This window comes from Aspergillus pseudoviridinutans (assembly GCF_018340605.1).
Source record: "Aspergillus pseudoviridinutans IFM 55266 DNA, scaffold_9, whole genome shotgun sequence".
Taxonomy (NCBI): Eukaryota; Fungi; Ascomycota; class Eurotiomycetes; order Eurotiales; family Aspergillaceae; genus Aspergillus; species Aspergillus pseudoviridinutans.
The window spans coordinates 232,317-256,469 of record NW_025091289.1 but is presented as its reverse complement, the minus strand read 5'-3'; the positions used below and the strand labels follow the sequence as shown (position 1 = coordinate 256,469).

The 24,153-nt window shown below is 50.1% G+C and overlaps 9 protein-coding genes across 9 annotated transcripts; 3 read left to right on the top strand and 6 right to left on the bottom strand.

The window, feature by feature from the left end:
• Nucleotides 1–98: 98 nt before the first annotated feature.
• optE (small oligopeptide transporter, OPT family) lies at nucleotides 99–2,998 on the bottom strand (the record flags this gene model as incomplete). Its single annotated transcript, XM_043306746.1, has 12 exons — nucleotides 99–332; nucleotides 387–437; nucleotides 491–675; nucleotides 729–845; nucleotides 900–981; nucleotides 1,036–1,089; nucleotides 1,144–1,365; nucleotides 1,417–1,931; nucleotides 1,988–2,186; nucleotides 2,236–2,382; nucleotides 2,434–2,670; nucleotides 2,735–2,998. The coding sequence occupies 12 exons, from the start codon at nucleotides 2,996–2,998 to the stop codon at nucleotides 99–101; spliced, it is 2,307 nt and encodes a 768-aa protein (XP_043162681.1).
• A 1,252-nt stretch (nucleotides 2,999–4,250) lies between these two features.
• On the top strand, nucleotides 4,251–5,625 carry Asppvi_010909 (NAD(P)/FAD-dependent oxidoreductase; the record flags this gene model as incomplete). The annotated part of the gene is made up of 2 exons (XM_043306745.1): nucleotides 4,251–5,346; nucleotides 5,405–5,625. The coding sequence occupies 2 exons, from the start codon at nucleotides 4,251–4,253 to the stop codon at nucleotides 5,623–5,625; spliced, it is 1,317 nt and encodes a 438-aa protein (XP_043162680.1).
• Nucleotides 5,626–5,774: 149 nt separating this feature from the next.
• Asppvi_010908 (phosphatase PAP2 family protein) lies at nucleotides 5,775–6,926 on the bottom strand (the record flags this gene model as incomplete). The annotated part of the gene is made up of 4 exons (XM_043306744.1): nucleotides 5,775–6,183; nucleotides 6,243–6,582; nucleotides 6,636–6,729; nucleotides 6,795–6,926. 4 exons carry the CDS (start codon nucleotides 6,924–6,926, stop codon nucleotides 5,775–5,777), a joined length of 975 nt encoding a protein of 324 aa, XP_043162679.1.
• A 340-nt stretch (nucleotides 6,927–7,266) lies between these two features.
• Nucleotides 7,267–8,098, top strand: med7 (mediator complex subunit MED7; the record flags this gene model as incomplete). Its single annotated transcript, XM_043306743.1, has 2 exons — nucleotides 7,267–7,527; nucleotides 7,583–8,098. 2 exons carry the CDS (start codon nucleotides 7,267–7,269, stop codon nucleotides 8,096–8,098), a joined length of 777 nt encoding a protein of 258 aa, XP_043162678.1.
• A 1,065-nt stretch (nucleotides 8,099–9,163) lies between these two features.
• Asppvi_010906 (putative C6 transcription factor) lies at nucleotides 9,164–11,474 on the bottom strand (the record flags this gene model as incomplete). The annotated part of the gene is made up of 6 exons (XM_043306742.1): nucleotides 9,164–9,428; nucleotides 9,499–10,253; nucleotides 10,357–11,003; nucleotides 11,057–11,136; nucleotides 11,195–11,304; nucleotides 11,367–11,474. The coding sequence occupies 6 exons, from the start codon at nucleotides 11,472–11,474 to the stop codon at nucleotides 9,164–9,166; spliced, it is 1,965 nt and encodes a 654-aa protein (XP_043162677.1).
• A 676-nt stretch (nucleotides 11,475–12,150) lies between these two features.
• On the top strand, nucleotides 12,151–12,357 carry Asppvi_010905 (uncharacterized protein; the record flags this gene model as incomplete). Its single annotated transcript, XM_043306741.1, has 1 exon — nucleotides 12,151–12,357. One exon carries the CDS (start codon nucleotides 12,151–12,153, stop codon nucleotides 12,355–12,357), a length of 207 nt encoding a protein of 68 aa, XP_043162676.1.
• A 909-nt stretch (nucleotides 12,358–13,266) lies between these two features.
• Nucleotides 13,267–16,904, bottom strand: Asppvi_010904 (putative importin beta-4 subunit; the record flags this gene model as incomplete). Its single annotated transcript, XM_043306740.1, has 4 exons — nucleotides 13,267–13,445; nucleotides 13,501–14,237; nucleotides 14,465–16,787; nucleotides 16,859–16,904. The coding sequence occupies 4 exons, from the start codon at nucleotides 16,902–16,904 to the stop codon at nucleotides 13,267–13,269; spliced, it is 3,285 nt and encodes a 1,094-aa protein (XP_043162675.1).
• Nucleotides 16,905–17,839: 935 nt separating this feature from the next.
• Nucleotides 17,840–21,795, bottom strand: ncr1 (sphingolipid transporter NCR1; the record flags this gene model as incomplete). The annotated part of the gene is made up of 3 exons (XM_043306739.1): nucleotides 17,840–17,943; nucleotides 18,013–21,454; nucleotides 21,520–21,795. The coding sequence occupies 3 exons, from the start codon at nucleotides 21,793–21,795 to the stop codon at nucleotides 17,840–17,842; spliced, it is 3,822 nt and encodes a 1,273-aa protein (XP_043162674.1).
• Nucleotides 21,796–22,625: 830 nt separating this feature from the next.
• Nucleotides 22,626–23,673, bottom strand: Asppvi_010902 (oxidoreductase, short chain dehydrogenase/reductase family; the record flags this gene model as incomplete). The annotated part of the gene is made up of 4 exons (XM_043306738.1): nucleotides 22,626–22,645; nucleotides 22,801–23,063; nucleotides 23,123–23,486; nucleotides 23,553–23,673. The coding sequence occupies 4 exons, from the start codon at nucleotides 23,671–23,673 to the stop codon at nucleotides 22,626–22,628; spliced, it is 768 nt and encodes a 255-aa protein (XP_043162673.1).
• Between the last annotated feature and the right edge of the window lie 480 nt (nucleotides 23,674–24,153).

Here is a 24,153-nt window from a genome sequence, read left to right as displayed (position 1 = left end):
TGCCTCAGGCATTCACATACGTTTACAGCAATGGCTGATTTCAGCATACATCGCGAACCTCAAGATAGACCGTAATATATTGACATGCATCATCATGCTCATGACCACGTCCTCTCGCCAAATGTCTCATTCAGACCCAATTCTCTCCAGGGTGTTCCCTTTGCGTCAACTGTCCCGCTGTTGACGGTATTTCCCCACCAACTCAAGCTGACTCCGGGAAAGATCAGCGCGAAGAATATCAGGATTGCGGCAACAGCGACACCAGAGTCGAGCGCAGCGGACAGCACGTAGTTGTACTTCGCCCACCAGTGCGGCCTGCGGCCTTTGATGACCTGCCGGCCATTAGTCTTCATAATTTGCATCTTGTCCAGAGAGCGGAAGCTCACCTTATTGAAGAGGAAACTGACTGCGAAAGCAGTTGTATAGTTGATGCCGGTCTAGTTCATACCAGTCAGCTAACAAGTACCGTATTTAGGAGACAGATTCATACCGCTGGTGGTAGATTTCCAGTGCCTGCAAAGAAGATCGGCCAGTGGATTGCATCGATGAAGCGTGATTTTGGGAACCTCTTCCGAATAAAGTACGTAATGATAGGAAGCGATGCTCCAATCCAGAACATGTGCAAAAGACCAGAGTACCTCTGGCCGATGTTATACAGTCTCTCGGGTCCAATGGCTGATTGAACTCGTCAGTCCGTGAATGTATAAAAGAGATCGGCAACGACATACCACCCCAGAAAATTGCACTGTTGTAATTGACTCGGCCTTGCGGGCAGGTAAAGTTGTCAGGCTGATCGCTTGAGCATACATCTTTCACGTTGCCAAGCATCCATATCAGGACACCATCTGGTAGAGAATGTCATCAGCAAGCGTAGACAAACACTGGTGTTCGAAACTCACTCTGGGTTAGAGTTCCAAGTATACAAGCGACAAGCTGGGCAACAAACAACGTCCGACGCGGGATCTTCATGTACAATCCGAGCTGTAGACGATATGTTAGCAGAGTATTTCAGACGTGAGCCTTATGGGGACAAACCTTCATATCTGCACCATAGTACATTGCTTGACTCAAGCCGGTGTATGCGTAGAACTGAGGAATCATAAGCGAGTGCTGGCAATGAGGAGCGTTGTATTTGTGTTTTACCTTAAAGATAAGAAGCACAAGGGGCTTTCCTTTCAGCGTATAACCCGAGATAATCTCTCCCAGCACTGTCAAAACATTACTGTTCAGATTGGCAACGGCGTACACGGTTCCGACTGGGATCACATAGATTGCCGCAAGGGCAAGGGTAATAAAGAGACCCCAGAATGGAAGCCCTGTATGCCAGACATACTGAGTCATGATTGCTACCGCCACTACGATAACCTGTCGGGTGTCAGCTTCTCCCGGGAAGATTGCTATAACGCTTGAACTTACAGTCAGGATTCCGAACCACCACCAGGGAACGTCGGGGTAGCGGGAAAGCAGTCTTGCGTGGATATCCTTTTTGTTTTCGCCCTTGAATGTGCTAAGGATATCCTTGCTATGGTACAGCAAGACGTGGGTGATCAGACAGCTGAGAACAGCAAAACCGAGTCCATAGCTCAAGGCAAAGGTCACAGGCAGAAAGATCGGACTGTATTCGCGATACTTGGCCTCGTCAATGGCGCCGCTCGCATCCAGAATTCGGCTCGAATTGTAGGGTTTGCCAGTATTGTCGTACGCATCAGATCCGGTCAAAGGGAGGTATGCAGTGAACCATGTGTTGGTGTAATAGAGAATTGGGGCAATCACTGCATACACGCAGAACCAGCCGGCGAACACGTTTGCCTGTGCCCAGAACGGCATGACCAAGGGTGATGTATTGTAAGCAATTTGACTCCAGTCAAAGGTGGTGGGAAGATATCCCAGTCCGGTCGACATTCCGAACAGATTGTTAAGTACTTTGTTGTCTGCAAAATGACGTGTTAGAGGACATTGAGCTCTTTGGGAGAAATTGAGGACATACTCGGAGCGGCCCAGCAAATGAAAGCGAATGTGCTCAGTCCAGTGAAAATGTAGCCCGGGAGCCAATACCAGCAAAAGCTCCCAATGAAGACATACAAGAAAAAGCGATAACGAGAGATCCTCCATCCGTCAGCGATCGGATTCGCGCCACTATGGAGTGTCTGAAACAGTGCAGCATTCGCTAGCGTGGAAGGCCAGATCTGTAAGTGGTCAGTCTCTTTCTCCTTTTGGGACAAGTACTCTACATACCATCTGAGGAGGCTCAATAATATATCGATATGATAATCCAGCCAGGCCAAGGCCAAACAGTTGCATAGACAGCGCGAGCAAGATCTGGTAACCAACTGGGGTTGGCATATTGAGGAAGACTTTTTGTGCTTGAATAATAGCACTCGCCTACTCTTTGTCAGGGCCGCTCTCTTTGCTCCAAGCTCGGTTATCACTCACCCATGACTGGTTGAAACTGAGATTCGACATAATGGTGATCACAGCATGCTCTTTGATGTTGAAATGGTGATCGGGATTGATGACTAGATCCCACCGATTGAAGAGACGGATCTTCATAATCGGCAGTGCCTTTGCAAAAAAGCACCCTACAGGATAGCTGACCAGTTGCGCCACGAGGGACGTGATGGTCACACTCGGATAACGCATTGAGAAGAACTGGTTGACCCCCGTACCGATCTGCGAAGATGCCTCAGTCAGCAGGGACAGCATAAATCGATAGTTGATGAAGAACTGCGCTTACCAAGGTGAATACCACCCCCAGAAACCACATTCGGAATGTGTTGATAGGTAGCGTAGGATCATCGGTGTTGGGCACATTGGCCCGGACTTCCAAATAGGGCGAGTTATCCGAATCGATCGTATACTCGACTGTACTGCTTTCTCCAATGGCAATTTCCATGGCCTCTTCAGCCGTTATTGGCTTTTTTGAGACGCCATCATCGCGCAATGATGGGTCCTCAGGGCAAACTTCCACATCGGCACCCTGTGACTGAATTGGAGCCATGGCAGCTGGGTCCAACAGCGATATCTCAAGATACTGACCTTTGCGAACGCACAATGGTGAGGGAGAAAGAAAATATGAAATTCCTCGATGAGAATGGTCGGCCTAAATGGTGGCCATTCGGTGCATCTTTATACCATGGCCAGTCTCGTCAATATTTCCCGATAGTTATAGTCAAGATGCTATATCGCGGGGCGAATTGAGGAGAACCCCAACCTCAGTAGAGAAAAGATAGGAAAACTGGTACACGGAAGGTCCTACCCCAGAACTACTCAAGGCGTTGATCGGGTCGGCATGAACCGTAGTGTGGGGAAATGAAGCGACAGACGCCAGAAGATCCGAGATTGTTGGTGATTGATTAGGTGCGACCAAAAATGTGTTCGACGCCACTGACCATTCACGAGCAATCAGAGAGTCAGGTAAGGTCCAAGCGAGAGACCAAGACGCCATTTGCCGGGATGTTGGCCAAGGTTATCAGCCGGCGCATCCTAAACTCTTGGTGGGCTTGTCTAGGCCCTATCATTATTGGCGCATGCTTTAGGGTGTATTCACAAGGGTTGACGACCATAGATAGCGTTTCAATGAACTGATGCGAATAGCCAGGAATGGGAGCCATTGTTATCTCTATTTGGATGTTGTATCAGACAGTCCTATCAGTCAATCATGCTTGACAACCAATTGCAACCACAGTCAATATGGGATGGAGGACTTGGTGGAGCAAGATACCATCCTCGGCCGCAATCCGAGGCCGAAACAAACGGATAAGCAAAAAGCAGCGATAACCATGGCCGACTTCGGGTTGGATTGATTCAGGCTAAAGACTGCTGGATCTTTTACTTAATTGCACTGAGGCGTTAATCCGAGTTATCAAGTCAGAGTGGAGTATTTTGGGGGTCACCCGGATGCTGTACGCGGGGAAAGCTACGTATTCAATTTGATTGGGTAAAGCGTTGTTATGTGGTTCCGGACAGTCAGAGCCAGACTAACTCAGACAGCTGATAAAGAGCGAACTTGTCTATAAGACAGCAGATACTTCGCGTGGACCTTCCTGCATGTAGTTCGAATACTTGCAACAGATCAACAGTTCAATGATCATGGCATGATCTTTCTATCCGCCGTATAAAGCTGGCCGTCATGGTATCTGACACCCTCGTTCTGCGACTGGTCTGATCAAAACAACAAGTCGTTTCTTTGACTTTCATGGTGCGATTGGTTTCCTCAATAATCTCGTTTTCATACTCGCCAGTACAACGTCATGGCAGTCACGAAGTCATCTTCCCTTTTGATCGTGGGTGCGGGCACCTGGGGCACATCGACCGCTCTCCATTTAGCACGCAGAGGATACACAAACGTGACCGTTCTAGATCCCTACCCTGTTCCCTCGGCCATCTCGGCTGGAAATGATGTGAACAAAATTATCTCCTCGGGCCAATACAGCAACAACAAGGACGAGATTGAGATTAACGAGATTCTGGCTGAAGAAGCGTACAATGGCTGGAAAAACGACCCCCTGTTTAAACCGTACTATCACGATACTGGACTGCTCATGTCTGCCTGCTCTCAGGAAGGCTTGGAACGTCTTGGAGTCCGTGTCAGGCCCGGTGAGGACCCCAACCTTGTGGAACTGACACGACCGGAGCAATTCCGCAAATTGGCACCTGAGGGTGTTCTACAAGGAGATTTCCCCGGCTGGAAGGGCTACTTTGCACGTTCAGGAGCTGGTTGGGCTCATGCTCGCAATGCGCTCGTGGCTGCTGCAAGGGAGGCTCAGAGATTGGGCGTGAAGTTTGTGACTGGCACTCCTCAGGGCAGGGTAGTCACTCTAATATTTGAGAATAATGATGTCAAAGGTGCCGTTACGGCAGACGGCAAGATTTGGCGTGCAGAGCGCACATTCCTCTGCGCCGGTGCCAGCGCCGGTCAGTTCCTTGATTTCAAGAATCAGCTTCGACCAACGGCATGGACGCTGGTTCATATCACTCTGAAGCCTGAAGAGCGGGCTCTTTACAAGAACATCCCGGTTATTTTCAACATCGAGAGGGGGTTCTTCTTTGAGCCGGACGAGGAGCGTGGCGAAATTAAAATCTGCGACGAACATCCGGGATATACGAATATGGTGCAGTCTGCCGACGGAACGGTGATGAGCATTCCCTTTGAAAAGACTCAGATTCCCAAAGAAGCTGAAGCGAGAGTTAGGGCTCTGCTTAAAGAGACAATGCCACAGCTTGCAGACCGTCCATTCAGCTTCGCCAGGATTTGCTGGTGCGCCGACACTGCCAACCGCGAGTTCTTGATCGATCGTCATCCTCAGTACCACTCGCTTGTCCTGGGCTGCGGCGCTTCCGGCAGAGGTAAGACTTTGACCTCAAGAGATGTTACGGCAAGAGCTGACCAATTGATTTTTTTAAGGATTTAAATACCTGCCTTCAATTGGCAATCTTATTGTCGATGCTATGGAAGGCAAGGTTTCTCAAAAGATCCACGACTTGATCAAATGGAACCCGGATATTGCTGCCAATCGCAACTGGAAGGATACTCTAGGGAGATTCGGGGGCCCCAACAGAGTAATGGATTTCCACGACGTCAAGGAGTGGACAAATGTACAATATAGAGATATTTCCAAGTTATAAATGAGGTAGCAAATCTATCCCAATAATTCATACCGCTTTTCTACATATATGCAAGTAGTCATCGTACATGTGCACATACCACCAGGGTACGCATGTGCTTGCGAGCAAACCATTGTTAAGGAAAGGTGCGTGGTGTCAATATTTCATTTTTATGCAGGAGTATCCGAGGAAGACTGTTGCAACCGATCGTGGTGAGAAGGCAGATCCTCCAGCTGATATGTTTGAGATTCCCAGCCGCGTGAGTCTAGCCCTCGTTCTTGGATCTGTTGTTCCTCATCGCCTGGCAATTTAGAGAACCCGTTTGGACCGACGATTTCATAAGCCTCGTGCGGGACGTCACAGGCGACAGACCGCAAGGGGGGGTAGTAGCGCCGGTAGGAGAAATGTGCGATAATCAGGCCAAGGACTGACCCGCAGGTCACATCATAGACATCGTGCCGATAGTCCTCAAGGCGCGAGATTGCGATCATCAGCGCGCACAACATCGGTATTAAAGCCAGAATGCAGCGCCAGAGATCAGCTCTAGGGCGGAATACATGCATTTGTCCTGAGAAGAACCTACATCGAGTACGCGTTAGCATCGGTAGCTTGGTAACAATCTCACGACCGAAACTGACATTGACAGGTATCCTAGCCCGCTGAACGAAAAGCTGCTGTGACCACTGGGGAAACTTCTCCATCCCTCCTGGAGTATGTGGTTGTTTGACTGTGTACAGACCGTCCAGGCCACCAAGGTGTTGGCCGGAGTGCCCTTCTTGGGCATACACCGCGAGATAAGATCGGGTCGAGGTCTTCCAACCGCATTTTTGATGATGTCCGTAATCAGGGATGTCAACATAAGCGCCACAAGCAGCCCGAGAACAGTCACTTGAACCTGGTAGGGTTTGGGGCGGAAAATGGCCGCCCAGCAAAGCAGGATCAGGAGTGGGACGACTCCGGCATAGATAATCGACCATACTGGCAATGCATGAGCATATGACAAACCGGTGTTAGACTCCGAGCCTGCTCACCCACGGGGACTCTTTCTACAATGGCAAAGGGATACTGTATAGATCTATTATCGAGAGAAAACATGCGATGGAATGGGTCAACGAAGAGTTGGATCTGCGGACGATGAAAGCCGTTAGTAACGCAACCGCATCTCGACCTAAGATGCAGCAAGGAATTACCGTAACCCATATCCCTGCTAAGCATGCTAAAGCGATATAGTCCACTGCTGGATATGAACGTTGGCAAAAGCGAGCCAGAGCGTCTGGCAATACAGTTGGCGTCGGCCCAGTACTCATGCCATTGCGAGGCATCTCTGCGGTGTTCGGTCGAGTATATTACTCATAAGAATAAAAACTCCCCGCGCATGTCAAATTGCGCATTGAGGAAGGAGAAATAACGTGGAGGTAATGATAAGTGATAACTTCAAGAAAGCGCCAATTGGTTGTTCAAAGCACACGAGCAATCTGGCGGTGCTGTCGTCAGTGCTTAAGCACGGGCCATTACCACACCCGTCGAATCTCCGCATCCTCTTCAACGACCACAACCCAGCTTTCTGGCCCCGCAGGTTGCTGAGGTTGATCAACACGCATCAGGATTTTCAAGCCTTGCCTTTCTTTATATAAAAAGGTCATTTGGCGCCTGGCCGTCTTCATGGCTGAAACTGGACAACCAAGACCGCTCACGGCCTTCGCTCCGCCGCCTCCTCTCTGGAAACACTTCACACCGGACAACCTCAAAAGACTAGAGGAGATCAAAAGAGAGGCCTCGAAGGGGGAAGACGGCAAACCGCGTAAGAAGAAGTGGACTCCTGCTGAATTGCGCGCTCTCCATCTTCCACCAGAGCTCCGTTTCCTTGTGCCCCCGGAAATACCGAAATCGGGACACTACAGCGTCTTTGGAGAATTACAGAGTGTAGGTCCACGCATAGAAAGCGCTCAGTTGATTCGTTACTTATCATGGTTTTCAGCTATCTACGACCCTGCCGTCTTTGCAGGAGCAGGGCATTGAACAGCTCTATCCCTCAACTCCAACCGAGACGGACCCCGACAAGCCGTCGCAACCATCTCGACCGTTCAACCATGCATACTACCTTTTGAAAATCAGCAAGTCCCTACTACTAAACTTCCTTGAATTTGTCGGTATCCTCTCGATAGCCCCGGAGCAATTCCAATCAAAGGTGGAGGACCTGCGAAACCTCTTTATCAACGCCCACCACCTCCTCAACCTCTACCGACCGCACCAAGCGCGAGAGTCCCTGATTATGCTGATGGAGGAGCAGCTCAATCGGAGCCGAGAAGAGATACAACAAATGGATAAGATGCACGCGGAGATCAACGGCTTCCTGGAGCAGCTGAAAGCTCAGGGAATCGACGTAGATTTTGCGTCTAAGCCAGTCGAAAATGATAAGGCAAAGCGCACTACTAGCGATCAGGATGCCAACGGCTCTCGACTTGTCTGGGACATTGTGGACGGAACGGATTGAGGCCGAAAGTCGATCCAATATCTTCCTTGTTCGGCATAAAGCACTTGAAATGGCCTAGAGAACGGCTACACGGCCTTCTCCGACTCGCTTTTAAAGTTCAGTTCTCTGGTATTCTACACTACTGCCCTAGCGCGTGCTTGACGCTCGGGAGAAACCGTCAACTCTCATGAATGCGCGATTGTAGCGCTGCAATTGTCAATTGAGCGCCAATGCAGACAGTTTTGGCCACCCCATGGTGCAATCCGAGACCAGCCTCGGGAAACGGTATCCCAGTGCGAATACCCCAGAGTGTAGGCGGTAATTCATGGGTTGGATGCTATCATTCCTAAACTACCATGCTCCAGCTGTCTCGGGAAATCAGTTCATCCGATTGTCACGTGAAGCACCAATTTCTCGAGCTTTTAAAATCTTCCCGCGGAATTTCAGCAAACATTTCCACCTTTTTAAACCATTGCATTTTTGATCAGCATTGGATGATCGCAGTCTTATTTTATGGAGGTAGAACTGCTGATCCAGTAATGCCAATTGCTCAAAGTTGCTTGGGCGACTACTCATCATAAGAATTCGGTAAGCCTCTCTCTTTTTATTTCTTCATGGTCTCAAATGATGAATATGCCAATCTCTTTGTTTCAACCCCATATGAAAGTACAAAGTACTTCTTGATTCCATCTGTGCATTATAATCTGAAATGATGCTTGCGAAAGCTCGCTGTCTATACCGCTCAATTTCACTGCTCGACTTTGTTGATCAGTTGCTAATTTTGATGGTTTAGGTTTCCCGACTTTAGATATTCAAGTAGCAGTGGAGCGAATACAATGCAAACATCGATGTCTTTTCAATCGAGTCGTCTTTCATATTGAGAACTATATCCTGCGGATTGTATCTGACTGCGCTGCATATGTCCAGTCTACCTCTTTGCGCCCAAAACCACGTAGATTCAACCATGTCCATCGTGAGCCGCGTAGAATCATTGTAAACCGTCCGCTCAACCATAATCTATCAAGTCCCTGTGGGCCAGCACAAGTATGATCTACCACAAGTCTATCTAACCAAAATACGACGGAGTTAAGAGCCCTGTCCAGCACGCTCCTTCCACGCTTTCTCAACAGCGCACGTTGCGAACTCGTAAAGTTCCGTCACAAAATCTGCAACCATTTTCACGTGGACGACGTCGTCTATGGACATCAATTGGCGCAGAAAGACTCGTTCCATGATGGACGTTGCCGTCCGAAGCAACCCCAGGTCCTTGGTGGCTTGGGGGTCCGAGGGATTCTGCAGGATGTTGCAGAAGATTGCGATCAGAGCCGACATTGGGTAGAAGATGAGGGTCCTTGGTCGAGGGTCGAGTCAGCCCGGATACACATGAATCTATGAAAACACAGACAAAGGGGATGACTCACCAGAAAACGCCATCGACGAGAACATGCTCGGCCGACTGCAGGTAGAGCAATGTGGAGCGGCTCGCTTCGACAGAGAGAGCCAGGCTCGAACTTACTCCTTCAATCATTCCGCCCTGTCCCTGGACCCAGGATTTGCACCGACTGCTGGCTTGGTGGATTATTGTCATGCAGAGGTGGTAGTTCAGCCGCAGCATGACGGAATGCATGCTGACATTTGGATCCGGCGTCTCCTGGGAGAAAGACAGGGTAGGTCTCCATTCCGGCGGGACGGATATCCTCCACCTTTCTAGCTCGTCGTCCAGTTCGCGGATATCCTTCAGCAGCTCTGCGTCTGTTTTCTGAAGCCCTCGGAACGAGTATAGAGCGCTATAGGCTCGAGATTTGATGATGCTTAGTCGTAAATCGACTGGGAACAGCGGATGGTCTGGCAAGTCTCGGGAATGGTGGTGAATACCCAAGCTGCTGTACAGTTGCTCTACATAACCGTCGGGGAGCGTCAAGTCGCAGTTTTCGTCGGAGAGGACCTGTGGTTGTCCCGTGCGGAGAGCCACGTCCTTCTCGATCGTATAGCAAAGCCAGAAAAGGTTCCTGAGGTGCTTTTTGTTTCTCTGTTCGAGTTGCTCGGCAGGGGATGCGGGGAATGAGTTCAAGGGGCCGGGATAAGTATGGCCTCCTAGCATATATACTATCCGTGCCGCAACAGAAACGTAATAGTTTGCTGTACACAGATTTCCAGTAACTAGTTCGAAGAGCGCCTGTGCATTTGTCAGTTCTGTTGAAGTGACGATACAATACTCCGTAGAGCCACGCAGCTTGCGCGGCGACCCTCGGAATGCCAGGCCGAGCATGATCACTCACCATGATAATAAGCGCCTGGAGTCCCTCTAAGCTTGCATCCTCCCGGAGAACCTGCGGGATGAGACATTGAGCCTTGAGGGCAAGTCCCTCGCTGTCTATCGGCGGAAGGCCAAGCGGTCTATCCTTGTATTCTGGAACTTGGAGCATAGAACTAAAGGCAAGGAATGATATAATACAGGCCCTGACGTCTGCTCGCGTGGCGCTTAGACTCGAGTGGGAGTACGCGGCTTTGATGGTGTCAGAAAATAGGATGGGATCCACAATCGGAAAAACTCGTAGCATCAGAGTCGTGCGGAAGATGTTTAAATGTACTTCAACCGCATGTCGATCGGGAAGTTCAAACATGCTCTGAGGCAGCAAGCTCGTCAAATATCGGTTTGAGCTTACTGCTCGCTGTCTCTCCCATGGTGGGCGGGCATAACTGTTGAGTTGATCCTCCGAAATCTGTCGTCCTGTACGTGATTGAATCCATTGCCGGCCCTCGGGAAGCAGGAACGGGATCCTTGTCACCAAGTTGGTGACGCTTAGCTCCCGGCCGGCAAAATGAAACGTCACGGACGAGGACGACATCTGAGGCTGGCTTGGAGGTGAGGGATGTCGTGAGAAATCACGGTCCGAGCTGCCACTGCCCGGTGACACACTGGCATCTGTAAAGGGTAAGTTTCAATAGGACATATCGACATGTAGAAGGGGTGCACACCAGGTTCTTTCAGTAGACTCTCCGACAGAAGCTTCTCTATCCTGCTTATTCGCTCCGCCAGACGGGCGCTTTTCTGCTGCCTGGAGCGATATTCAGCTATGGAAGCTCAGCTAGATATCAAGAATTCCCTCTACATACGCTGGTTCACTGTTCTCTTTTCGCTTCCTCCGAATCTCCCGCTCAAAGGTGCAAGGAATATCATGGTGACTGCACCAATTACATTGTGGTACAGCAGCATCACATTTGATCTACATCGCCGTCAGTCAGTTCTCAGTGGAGACGGTTCGGCTTTCCTCCAAAGGAGTAATACCTTCCTCTTATAGCATGAATCGCATGCCCTCGCGGTCCTCCGCCGAGAGGACGGGGCCCCACGATTCTCCTCCGACGACCCCCCACCTGGCAAAACTGGAGGGTTCATCTGAGATGAGCCTTAGGGCTCTACTGGCGCACGTTAGAGACAATATTCTTCAGAATTAAAGCAGTAAAATCAGTCCCGCACGAGCCGCTGCGTTATTAGTGATGAACTATTGGAATGGCGGATATGATGCAGATAGAAAGTGTCCGAATCCCGCTGACATAAGGAGACTGGCCGGAATAGAGTAATCCGTATCACCGCTTTCTCCATTTTGTTGATATCGTTTACCCTGTATCGAGCACAAGTATACTAGATGCTAATGAAAGAAAGGACATGACCAGGTATATAAGTCGAAGACAAATAAAGATGACTGGGTGAGAATTCAGGAAAATCGGTTGTTATCTGGACATAACTTGACTGGTCCTCAATGACAACACCGGAAATGATGAGAACGGAATATATCTTAACCAAGACCGACTGTTGCAGTACCGGATCCTATCATTGAACTACCATTCCAAAAGAGATAAGCAAAGCAGGAACAGATAAAGATGATACCAAGGTAGGTGTGAAAGCCCACGACCTTCTTAGATTACAACCATGGTCCGACGTCGAATCAGAGGACTCAACGTTACCACGAAACTAAACCCTCAAACCAGGATATCATAAAGAATCAAAACGCGCTTCTTCGTAAATTGTCATGATGACCGCTAGGCCAAAATCCTGTCTGCGATCAGCAAGCATGCATCATCCACAACTTCTCCAGGGAATACTATACATCTACATCACCGTGCAAATGCAGCAATCACACGCTTCGTCCCCGCAGTCACATCCAAAGCACGGTTTCGAGACGGTCTTGATGGGTTTCTTGATGGAGGACCCGGAGGCAGAGGACGGAAGCGTCCAGTCGATGGGCGAGGAGAAGGACGAGGCGGCCATTTTGCAGTAGATGGCGTAGAGTGCTGTGACGGCGCCCGTAAAGTCAGTAAATATAACTGCAGCTATTGATGGCTCTGGAAGTAAATTGCTCAATGCAGATAGGCTCAGGCTTGCTTACTGTTGTTAATGTGACGGCTTAGCTGGAAAGGGAGAAGGCCGGGAATCAGAATCCTAACAACGCCTAAGAGTCAGGTCTGGAGTTGGACAAGCCAGGAATAAATACTTCTGACAGGCAGCTAAATTCCGGCACTAAATAAATAAAGATTCAATCAGATGAAACACTGCTCCGTACTCCAAGGAGTAAGTAACTCTGCCTATCAACCCGATATTTCCCAAGCAACAGGCCCAACGATTCGTCGCTACCTTACCGACCGTTGAGATAACCCTCCTCCACGCGTAGAACCTGGTCGAAGCATCGAAGTAGCTCTGCGCATGGTTCAGCATCCGATCGTGTCACTTGTTGACGTCGTTGTTCATCTTGCAGATCGCTACCTTATTCTGCCCCACCGCAGACGTCATTGGCAACCCGCATACAAAGTACGAAGCACCTACAATGCAGTGAGTTGTACCAGATTGTCTACAATGATAAAGCAAGAATACTAATGAGGATGGCGAGTTATATAGTCCTCTGACCAGGATAGATCTTCAAGTCCAACGATATTTACAATGACAAACTTTTCTCTCAATTCATAAATCATCGCACATACCCAAACCATGGTGTCTAATTGATTTTCTTTCCTGCTCAGGGTCTCATCATTTGGAAACAATGAGGGCGCTAACCCTCAATGCGCTCCGGGGTATCGTCTAAGAGTCATCCATAATGTCCTGCTTTTGTGGCATAGGCTCTATTCATTAAGTATTCGGTAATTTTGGTTGTGAAGTCATCAAGCCGTTAATATTCAGATGTCGTGCAAGGTGATTACAGCTGCTCAACCCAGGGAGCGGCGCCGGGCTGCATCTGGTTCAGCCACTTGACGAGCTCGATGAGCTCGGCACGGCGCTCGTCCTCAAGCTGGTCCGAATCGCCACAAAGGACAGACTGGAAGATGGGCAAGAACTGCGGCGTGAGTTCCCGGATGTTAGGATCTTCCCACTTGTCTACATGCTAGTCAGTAATGTTCTTGCTCGTTTCGAATAAGGCGGGATCACATACACAGCTGGCAGATCATGCGGTACAGGGGCTCGTTCTCCTCGTAATCGTTCTTCAGGGGGAGGATGGAGACGAGAACGGGGAGAACCTCCTTGAGAGGGATAGCCTCACGGTGTTTGAGGATCATACGGCTGAGACATCCCGTAGCGTTGTCCTGAAGGCGAGAGACCTTCATCTGCAGACAGGACTCCAACCGGGAAAGGATAGTAGGGTACTCCTTGACGATCTCAGCGTCTGCGGTGGAGTGCTCGACAAGACGGCCAACAGCATAGGCCGCATTGGACTTGGTCTGAGGATCCTCATCGCCCAGGCGGTGAATGAGGAGCTTCAGGAAAGAACGCGTGAACTGAGTGACACCAGCCCCCATACCGTTGATGCACTCGGCAAGGACTCCAACGGCGGTGGCACGCTCCAGAGCCTCAGTGCTACCAGCGTAGCGCAGGATGGTCTTCTCAAATACCTTCCAGAGTTCGGCGAAGCTCCCGCCCAGAGCGGCAGCGAGACCGGAAACAACATCAAGGGCAGTGTCAACAACAACCCAATCGAACTCGGAAGACTCCTCACCGGCCTCGAGAGACTCCTCTTCGGGGCCAAACTCGAGCTGGCAAGGGTGCTTCTTCGTGATGATGTCGGTGACCATCTGGATGACGTTGTGGAGAGTGGTCTCGTTGGCAATCAGAGAAGGGCCGCAGTAGCGCAGGTTCTCAGCCATGTTACGGTTGATATCGGCGACAGTAGCCCTATGTCCAATGGTCAATACCAATCAAAATTTTGACAAGAAAACATTAAGAGCAGTGAAATCAAGGCCTCAGTTTCGTTGGAAAGAATCGTGTTTCACATCACGTACGCATTTTGCGCGTCTGAGTGAGCTGGGTAAACGAGTGGGTTCATCATTGGAATTGGCATGCTCGTGCAAAGCAGCCATCGTGTAACATGCAAAAAGAGAAGAAAAAATGAATATACATACCTATCATCTTCCTCAGTCCACATCTTGATGGTAGCGGTCATCAGAATTTCGCCGAACTTCTTGACCTCCTTGGCGGGCTCGACCTGCAGAGGCAGACCCGGCTTCCACTTAGCCATCTGGCCGGTCTCTTCAGCAATAGCAAAAAGCATGGCGTACGAGCGGTGCAGAGTGCTGATGGTGCTGCGACGAACACCCTCGTAAGGGTGCTCAGCCAGAGGCAGGACCTGCTCAATTGTCTTCTCGAAGTAAGGCAGGTAGGCGCTCTTAGTGTGCGTGACGAGATCGCCAATGACCTCAACGGCAATTTCCTTCTCCAGAGACAACGGGGTGGTGGCGGTGATGTCGTCCCAAGCATCCTCGTCGAGATCAACGTCTTCGATGCCGCCATCCTCTCCGACGGGCTCATCATCATCGTCGGCACTGGCAACCTTGACCTTGCGGCCGGCGATGATCACCTCCTGGCCAACAAGGTCCTTGGCGGCCTCACCAAGAGATACGTCCAGGTCAGTCTCGTCTTGCTCAATGCAAGCGAAAAGGCCCTTGACCACACCATCAAGGAAGGGAGCGAAGTGCTCTCCATAAACCTTGGACATGGCTCCCCAGAAGATGTACGTGCTCTCCTTGAGACGAGAGTGGTCGAGGTGAAGTGCCTCCTCGGTGGCGCGCATGAGGGGCTCGACGTAGGGTTGGTAACGCTCGGCACCAGCGGCAGCGGACATTTCACCCATCGCGTCAGTGACACTAGCGCGCAGGTCCAGTTCCTCCTCACTGTCCTTGACGGTGGCAAACTCCTGCAGGAGATGCATGGACTCGTCGAAGTAGGGGAGGAAAGACTCGCCGGCGGAGGAGGCAAGGGAGCCCAGAGCTCCAGCAGTCAGGCCCTTGATTCTGAAGTCGGGGTGCTTGAAGAGCTTGTGCAGGATGGGAACAAGCTCGCCCTGGTAAGGAGCGACGTCCTTCTCGTCCAAGCCATCAACAACGGCATCAATGGCACTGATACCGGCCTTCATGATATCGACAGTGGGACCATCCTCTTCACCCTTGTACTCCTGCATAGCGCTGGCCAAGTTCTTGAAGAGCAGAGGCATGAGCTTTTCGTGCTCAGCACTCAGGTCTTCAGCAAGGTCATCGGCAAGGCGAGCCACGGCGTGCAGGGAGGCTTGGCGGACCTTGGGTTCGGGATCAGCGAGGAGCTGCAGAACCATGGGGAAGATGTCCTTCATCTGAGTGCTGATGAAATCAGGAGCGCCCTCAACACACATTCCAAGAGCCATGATACCGGCACGGCGGTAGTCAGGGTTGCTGTTGTTGAAGTACTGACCCAGGGCGTGAAGAAGGGGCACAACAACTTGGCTGGGAGGTAGACTCTGGGCGAGCATATCAAGCAAGCCGAGAGCGGACCGGGCGGGAGTGATATCGTCATCGTCCGAGGAAGCATCACCGAGCTCGGTGACGATGTGCAGGGCGGTGCGGGTGAGCTGCTCGCCAATACGCATGCCCTGGATCTTGAGCTTACGGTACTGAACGCACTGCATGAGGAAGCTGATCGCCTGAGTACGAGTATCCTCGTCAACCTCGGTGTTGGCAGCAAGCTCGTTCATGAAGATAACCAGGTCCTTAAGGTGGACAGTCAGGAGAGCAGGGTCACAGCCAAGGAGAGTCTGGAAGACCTCAAAGGCCTGCATTACACGGTCCTCCTGCTTCTGGTCGATCGAGTCCTTCAGAACAGCGACCATGGAGGGAACGATATCCTGGAAGGCCTTGACTGGAGCAACATCCTCCTCGGAGTCAAGGTGCATGGCGAGCTTGCTCAGGGCGAGAAGGGTATTGATGCGGACTTCCTCGCTCTCAGGGTCGCGGATGGTCTTGTTGAAGAGGGCAAAGAGATCCGAGAACTTCTCCTCGAGGCTCTCACCTAGAGTCTCCAGAATGGTGAACAGAATGTAGATAGCCACGCTACGCTCATCCTTGTTGCCACTGTTACCAGCCTGCACCAGGAAATTGGGGAGCTCGGCCCACTCGCCATCGTTCAGGTCGACCCGAGCGATGGCAGAGATGATCCGGGCAATGGAGTGACGGACGAGTGAGGAGCCCTCGTTCATCGTGGAGCGCAGCAGCTGCTCACGGATCTGAGGCTTCTGGGCACCCTGGACCGAAACCCAGTGCTTGTTGACCAACGAGCGAGACTCGACAGCGGCAAGCTGCCTCAGATTGGGATCCTCATGACCGGTGGCGATCTGAATAAGGAGAACGAGAGACTCAGGCTTGCTGTAGAACTCCCGCTGAAGGATACCAGTTGCTTCCTTAACGTTGCCCTGGGCAGCTATTGCGTTCTCGTCAGCATCAGGCCCTATCTTTCCAAAGCCACTCGCCGGGTTAATGGGTGTTACTCACGGTTCAGAACAATCTGAAGCTGCTGCAGGAATCTTTGCTGGTCCATGATGGAAAATATGAATAAAACTTTGTGGGAAAAAATATGTACGTCTCTCAAATGTGGGGTGTCACAACCCTTCTTTAATAGCAAGAAGGGATCCTTGTAGGACTAATTGAGCTGCCTGCACGGAGACAAACAGCTCAACGGGGTATCACAGAAACAAAAGAAAGGATAGAAACACCAAGGAAAGGAATGAGGAGTAAAGGAAAGGAGAGATGAGGGACACTCAGGAGAAGAAGATAAGAAGAGGGAAAAAAAAAAAGTTCTCACTAAGGGGTGGGCTGTTTGGATAATTTTTCTCATGGTCCCTCCGCTTTTACTTCCTTCAGCCTAGCGGCATTTGCTATCACGTGGTCTGTTCCGCTCTGGTTGATCATAAACGGTGGATGCACCACAACAAAAAAAGAGCGGCTAGTTAGTAGGCAGGTAAGAAGTGCCAACCGGCTGGAGAAAGGTCGCTGCCCAACTAAGGACCAATAGAATTCAAATGGGGTTCGCATTTCCAGGATGGTCTTGATACAGAAGGTTGTGCGTTGTCTGTCTGCCATGAGGTAGATAGCACAGAGAATGATGCCAGTAAATGGTGTTATTGACTGTCATATTATCATATCACCATGTGTTTATAGTACTCCACCAACTATCGTCTATCAGCTACTAGTATATAGTTGAATGAAACTCTAGAGTTTCAGGCTGAAGTACGACGAACCAGCAAGAGGTATCAATAAAATTTGAGCAGCAAAAGTCAAGAATTTTGAACCAACCCCGCATAATCCTATACTCCATCTCTTCTCCGAAAGATGCATCAAAATTCCTCAAGAGAAATGGCATGGATTCCAAATAAAGATGCAAAATGCGCATAGTTCAAAACTATGGTTAGAGCCAGCATCGTCCATACTGTAAAATCAAGCGAAAGACACGCCATGGCACCATGTAGAGCATCGCTAGAATTCTTCAGAGTCGTAATCTTCGTCAACAAGCAGGGCGCGATAACCCCTGGATGCAAGGTTTTCTTCCAAACCACCGCCGGATCCAGGATCGGCATAGCCTAAATTATAGTTAGACAAGCAGGAATTTGGGGAGAACGATTCAAAAGACGGAACCGGAATAAACTTACCTTCGCCACCAAAGTAACTGAGAACCACAGGCAGGAAGATGAGGGCATGGGTAGCGGCAAAGATGACCAATGCTAGCCAGACACGGAAATAGTAGATTTCAAAGATCTTGCTGCGGGTGAACGCCAGCACACAGACCCCGAGTAATTTGGTGATAGTGATACCGCAGAAGACACTGCCACCCACATTGACCAATGCAGTCCAGGCTCGTGCGTCTTTGCCTCGGAACTTGGTTGGCGTCTTGTCCATTATTGTGCGTGAAGGGAACATGAATGCTCGAGCAATATGGGCGCAGAACTCGACACCGATGCCGACGCAAATAACCAGGTTGACTAAGGAGACGGCGTTGAGGGACACCCCAGCAACGGCCATGGAGCCAATAATATCCACAACAATCATCACGACTGTAGCAGTTACTACCGCACCGGTGGCGACAGAGCCTAGGATGATTGACGTGATAGCGAAGATAATGGCAACAGCACAACCGAGCAAAGTGCCTGTGAGCTGCACGATCGAGACATACTGGTCGAAGAAGATGTACGGTTTGGAATAAGGGAACACGTCTATGCCGTGTTCTTTGGAGATCCCATCCGTGATGCGACGGGCTGAGATGTACGCCTTGATAAAGTCATCCTGATTCCTCAGAGGGGTATGGCTGGTTCTGAAATGGCTCGCCTTGGTCATGACGTGCTTTGGATCGATGACAAGCGCGTTACTGTAAGGGGCTTTGCCGCCGAGAGGGCAAGACGCATCCGTGGGTGCTTCAATCCATTTCTCTAGATAGTGGATGAATTCGTTTCCTGTGGGCATGCCGTAGAGAGAGATATTCCATGCAGGGGTCCGGTCCTCAAAGCAGATCTTCTCGTTTTCCTTGCAGCATTCTTGCTGGGGATTCAGCCAATAAAAGAAGTCGTCGATCCAACTTGCGGCCGATCCTGAGATATAGGAGACATTCGGTCGCTTAGACTCCTGCTCCAAAACAAATGACAAGGAAAATTCTTCGCAGGTCGTGAACCGCCCGCAGAGCTGCTGCTGGTGGTTTCTCTCGGTCACGTTGACTTCGCGGGTCACAAAGTAGACTGGAGGACCGGTACCAAAGTAAGCATCTAGGTCATTAAAATACTGTACTAAATATGAATCACTCGGAAGAGCGATACGTTGATCCAATCCGAGAGACACCTCCGGGATCAGAGCCAAGCCAGCAGTAAATATGCCGAGGAAGACAATCACAACAGCAACCTTAATCCTGCGGTCAAGCAGATAGTTTGCATATATTTTGCGAATAAATTGCTGCGTCAGACTTTCGCCCTCCTGGTCATTGTAAGGGGGTTCTTCGAACATGCCGGATGAAGTCGCTTTGCGCACTGTAATGCATGGAATGCAATCTGCACGAAGGCTCTCCACCCGCCTTTGGTTCAGAGCAAGTACTGAAACAAACATCGTCATTTGCAGAATGGCATTGATGAACACAGCGCCAGCTGCATAGATTGCAAAGTTCTTGACGGCAGGCATGCCCACAAACACACCGAGCGCAAAGGCGACCGTCTCAGTCAGGGCCGATAGGAAAATGCTGGGACCAATCCTCCCTACGGCACGGGCAACCCGCTCATCAATCTCTTCATCAGGGTGACTGACATTTATCCGCTCAAATTCATGAACGATCAGGAAGATGTTGTCCACACCGACGGCCAACACAAGGAAGGGAATGACCTCGGCGATGATCAAGGTCACCCTAATTCCTGCTGCTGAAAACAGTCCTACTGACGCAGACACAGACATTAGGACGATCAAGATTCCCACGATTCCGAGCGTGAATTTCGACTGCACAAAGACATTGGCAGGGTTATTCAAGAGAGACTTCCAAGTGACCGTGGCTGATCCTAGAGCAAGGGACGCATAGATAAACATGATGATATAGCTAATGACGACAATTTTCGCATCGGTGTTGCTGGATTTATTGAGTTCCTGCTCCAGGCTGACTTCAGTGTTGAATGACACACGAAGACCACGTTCTTTCGCGTCTTCTTGAACGTTATATAACAGCTGCTTGAGATTGTTTTCCCAGTCAATGGCATCGGCCTCGCTCTCCGTACCTTGTGCGTGATTGTTCAGAACCCACGTGGTAATCAACGCTTGAGCGTCGAGGACGTTGCCGGACTCTTCGTAACCACCCAGTATCATTTCAGGTCTGAGAGGCTGTTGAAAGTCAGGGAGACAGCTCGGGTCACCAGGAGAGCTGGCACAGTGCTTAACCCGCTCCTCCCATGTGTCCGGGTGGAGGTTCCATCCTGAGCCACCGAAATAGCCCGTTATTGACTGAACCACACATGCGTCGCCAGTGGGTTTAAAGCAGACGTCATCGAGTAGTAAGCTGCGACCCGGAGAGAACATTCGACGAATTTGAGATTCAACATCAAACCACCAGCTGAGGGTGTCGTAACTCAGAACCGGTCCATGTTCGTTGACAACAAATACCTGCTCAGCTCGGTAAAAGGGTCCAAAATTGGTATCGAAGTACTCCTTCTCTTGCGCTGCCGCCGATGTAGGGCTCACCCAGAGGCGTACAGGATCTGTCTCGACAGTGAACCGGAGCCACCCCAGACTCAGAAGGCCAACGAGCACTATGCTAGTTACAATAGTGATGGCTGGGAATCGAGCGCAAGTACCTCCAATGCTATTGAACATTGAGTCGAGCATAGAGTTCACTTTGTAAACACCAGAAGGTTGCTCCAGCGACCCAGCAGCATGAACAATATCGCCCTCATCTTCATCGTCATCGGGAGATGGGTCTTGTAAGAGCCGGACCCTCTCGGGCTTGCGATAACGCCGTTCTCTGTACGTGAAGTAACTAGAAAGGGCCACGACGGCTAATAAGAATACGGAGTAAATCAGAATGACCGCGAAGGACAGACAAGGCAACAGGCCGACATGGCAGTATTTGTCTGTTTTCACCTCGGGTAGCTCCGGGCAGACTTCTGGACAATCAACACAGGAGCAGCGGAATGCCTCTTCAGGGCCATTGCAGGCCTTCGGTTTGATAGGCAAGGCTCTCATGCCCTGATCGGGTGACGGGGGCTCTGTTTTGTAGTTGATCTGGAAAGGACTTCCAAGCAGCTTCTTGTCACCCAGGAACTTCAGGAATTGTGTGTAATTCTTCGCGCCTCCGCCGATGAAGTCGATGGCTTTGCCACCAGAAGCGCCATTTTTGACGTTCTTGCAACTATCATAGAAGCCGCTCTGGTATTCTTCGGACCAGATATTGTCAAGTTCAGTAACTAATAACTTGCCGGAGCTAGCCTTCTCGGTTTGTGTGACATTGATGAACAGAGATTGGTCCGGAGAACAGGTAAAGGTACAGAAAATGTTGAAGAAATTGTCTTTGCAGGCAGGACATGATGCAATAATGCCCTCTGCAAGCTTCAGGTTCTTGGCGAGTGCATCGATCTAGGCAGGCGAAGCACATGAGAATCGTCTCACTTGAAAGGGTTGCTTGGAACATTAACTCTTACCTGCTCTTTTTCGCAACAAACGGGCCCTTCATTCCATTTGCTACCACACAAGTCCACCAGCTTCTTTCTCACCGATACCTCGGGATCCCTTGCAGGACCATTATCTGGACATGGCAGCTCTCCGCCGAAGAACGACTTTTTCCCGCAATGTCCTCGGATCGCACAGCGGCCCTCTTCGTGTACCTCGGTTTCTCCTTCGGCAACGACAAGTGTGTGAGAAAGGAACGAAAGCAGGCCCAGACTCGTGAGGATCGGGGTGAAGCGAAGTCCCCTCATCGTTCAACAAAGGGTTGGGATGATTCCGGTCAAACACGTAGGTTTTTCGCGGTATAGTCAGAGCATTAGAAGGACGATTAGTCGCGTAGGAAGGTGCTGAGAAGCTAGATTTTATGGTGGGCTCGCCGAAGACAGGCTTTTTTGGAGCAACAACTCCTCGATCAGGTGGTGTCGCGAGCCGAAAATATAATAAATTTAATCAAGAAAGTGCAATTCTTGAAATTAGCACTGCGCCGATACAAGTAATAATTAATAAAGATTAGTCTGGCTAGTATCGAATGGTCTAAACGTCAAGGGACAGTAAAGCTCTTGAGAGGCTGGGGAAGAGGCGATGGGGAGATGACGATAAGGGAATCAAGGAACTGGAACGGAAGTTGGAGGACCTCCACTCACTGACATACGTAAGCGGAGAAGGCTGCCATCATCCCATGAATAATGGGGTTCATCGGGCGCTAACGTCAGGCACGTCGATCCTTGGATGATCTGGATAGATTAATCCAATCCTTTGCATGTTGACCGAGTATTTCTGTGATTATGTGTGCGACCAGTATTGACAAACTAGCTAGACGATCAATTCTTATCCAACATTTTGAGAGAGATTCTACTGTAGGCTTCGGAGGGTAGACAGCAATACAAAGACAGGTAAGGTTGCTTTGTTGCGCCCCCGTAAATATATAATTTCGCCAATTCTAGGTATTGACTAGAACCAGCAGCTTCTGGTCATAATTCTTGCCTCAGCCACATAACCTTTTGAAACATCTACAATGTTTTTGACTGGGCGTAAATGAACAATCCTGTAGTACAATGTTTGGCCTAATCAGAGTATATGCCTAGAACACCAGACCACCCCCTATACTCCTGTTAGCACGATGATAAAACTTGGACTGCCGGACGGAAGAGAAATACCGTCAACGACAATATCAGCTCCATTGATATAGCTCCCCCCAATATCACTGCAAAGAAACACCACCGGTCCCGTCAACTCCAGCKGTGACCCCATCCTACGCATCGGATTCCGATCCGCCCATATCTGCCGCCATGGCGCAAGATCCTCGCCCTCATTGAGCACCGTATCCATATATCCCGGGGAGATGGAATTGACTCGAATTCCGTATTGCGTCCATTCTGCTGCCAAGCTATTCTTCATGTGTAGCACCGCTGCCTTGGAGACGTTGTATGCGATCTGAGGCTGGGGGTAATTCACCCGATGACCGCTGATGGATGCGACGAGGACGATTTTGCCCCCGCGTCCACTGGCAATCATATGTCTGGTTTCTGCGTTAGGAGGGCCTAGCTCTCACACAAAATCATGGTTCGATCGTCTTACTTCCCCACTGCTTGTGCAGCGATCCATGATCCTGTCGTATTTACATCAATGACACGGCGCCATTGCTCGACAGCTATGTCCTCGGCTGCCACACAGTTGACTATACCCGCAAAGCAACAGAGAATGTTAAGCTCTCCCAGCTCGTCCTTTGCCTTTTCAGCAACGTCATGCATGCCTGCCGCGTCTGTGACGTCGCAGTGATGCGTCATAATCTTCGCAGAAGGAAAGTCTCTTCGAAGTGCATTTATTTCAGTATCTCCCTTTTGGAGAGCTGAGGGAAGATCAAGTAAAGCAATGCCAGAAAGTCCATGCTCAAGGAGGGCTCGTGCAGAGGCTAGAGCGAGCATTCCTGCTCCACCAGTAACTGGATGCGAGTAAGATATCACCTAATCTTGACTTGTGGAATTCAAAGGGGGTAGGACCAACACACTGCGTTCCCGCTCACTCTGAATCTCAAAGCTGCTCGCTCCTCCGGCGTGCTGTTCTCTGGAAATGATGCCGGTGGAGGCGTTAAAGTGGTAGCTGGATCGACTTCTCCGAGCCGTATCCATGGCATCCTTGTCTGTATATGAGGTGTTGGAGGGAGAGGCATTCCTTTCTGAGATGGACTCATGGTCAAGGGATTACTTGCTTTATTGAGATTCTGTAAGGTAATGATTCACAAACGAGTTGAATAGAAATAGCAACCTATCTTATGGTGCTGCGGAGAAGTGGATGAGAGGAGTAGCTACCCCGCGCATGATCAACTCGGTGCACATAAATGCCTTTTTATCTTATTATTCGATTCATTGTATCTCTATTCTCGGGCTGCAGTGCTCCGAATGCGCCCAAGTCGCTAAGCATTTTGTAATGTGAGTCCTGTACACAGGTCTGCCCATGGCCATTCACCACTACTTTCTTTGATTGGAGGTACACGTCTACTGCAGAGTCAACAGCTTCGATGTATATCTCAACCTCAGGTCGATTAGAAAATTCTACAATGGCATTCTCAGTGGCTACTTATCAAGAACAGATCTACCCGAACAACGTAC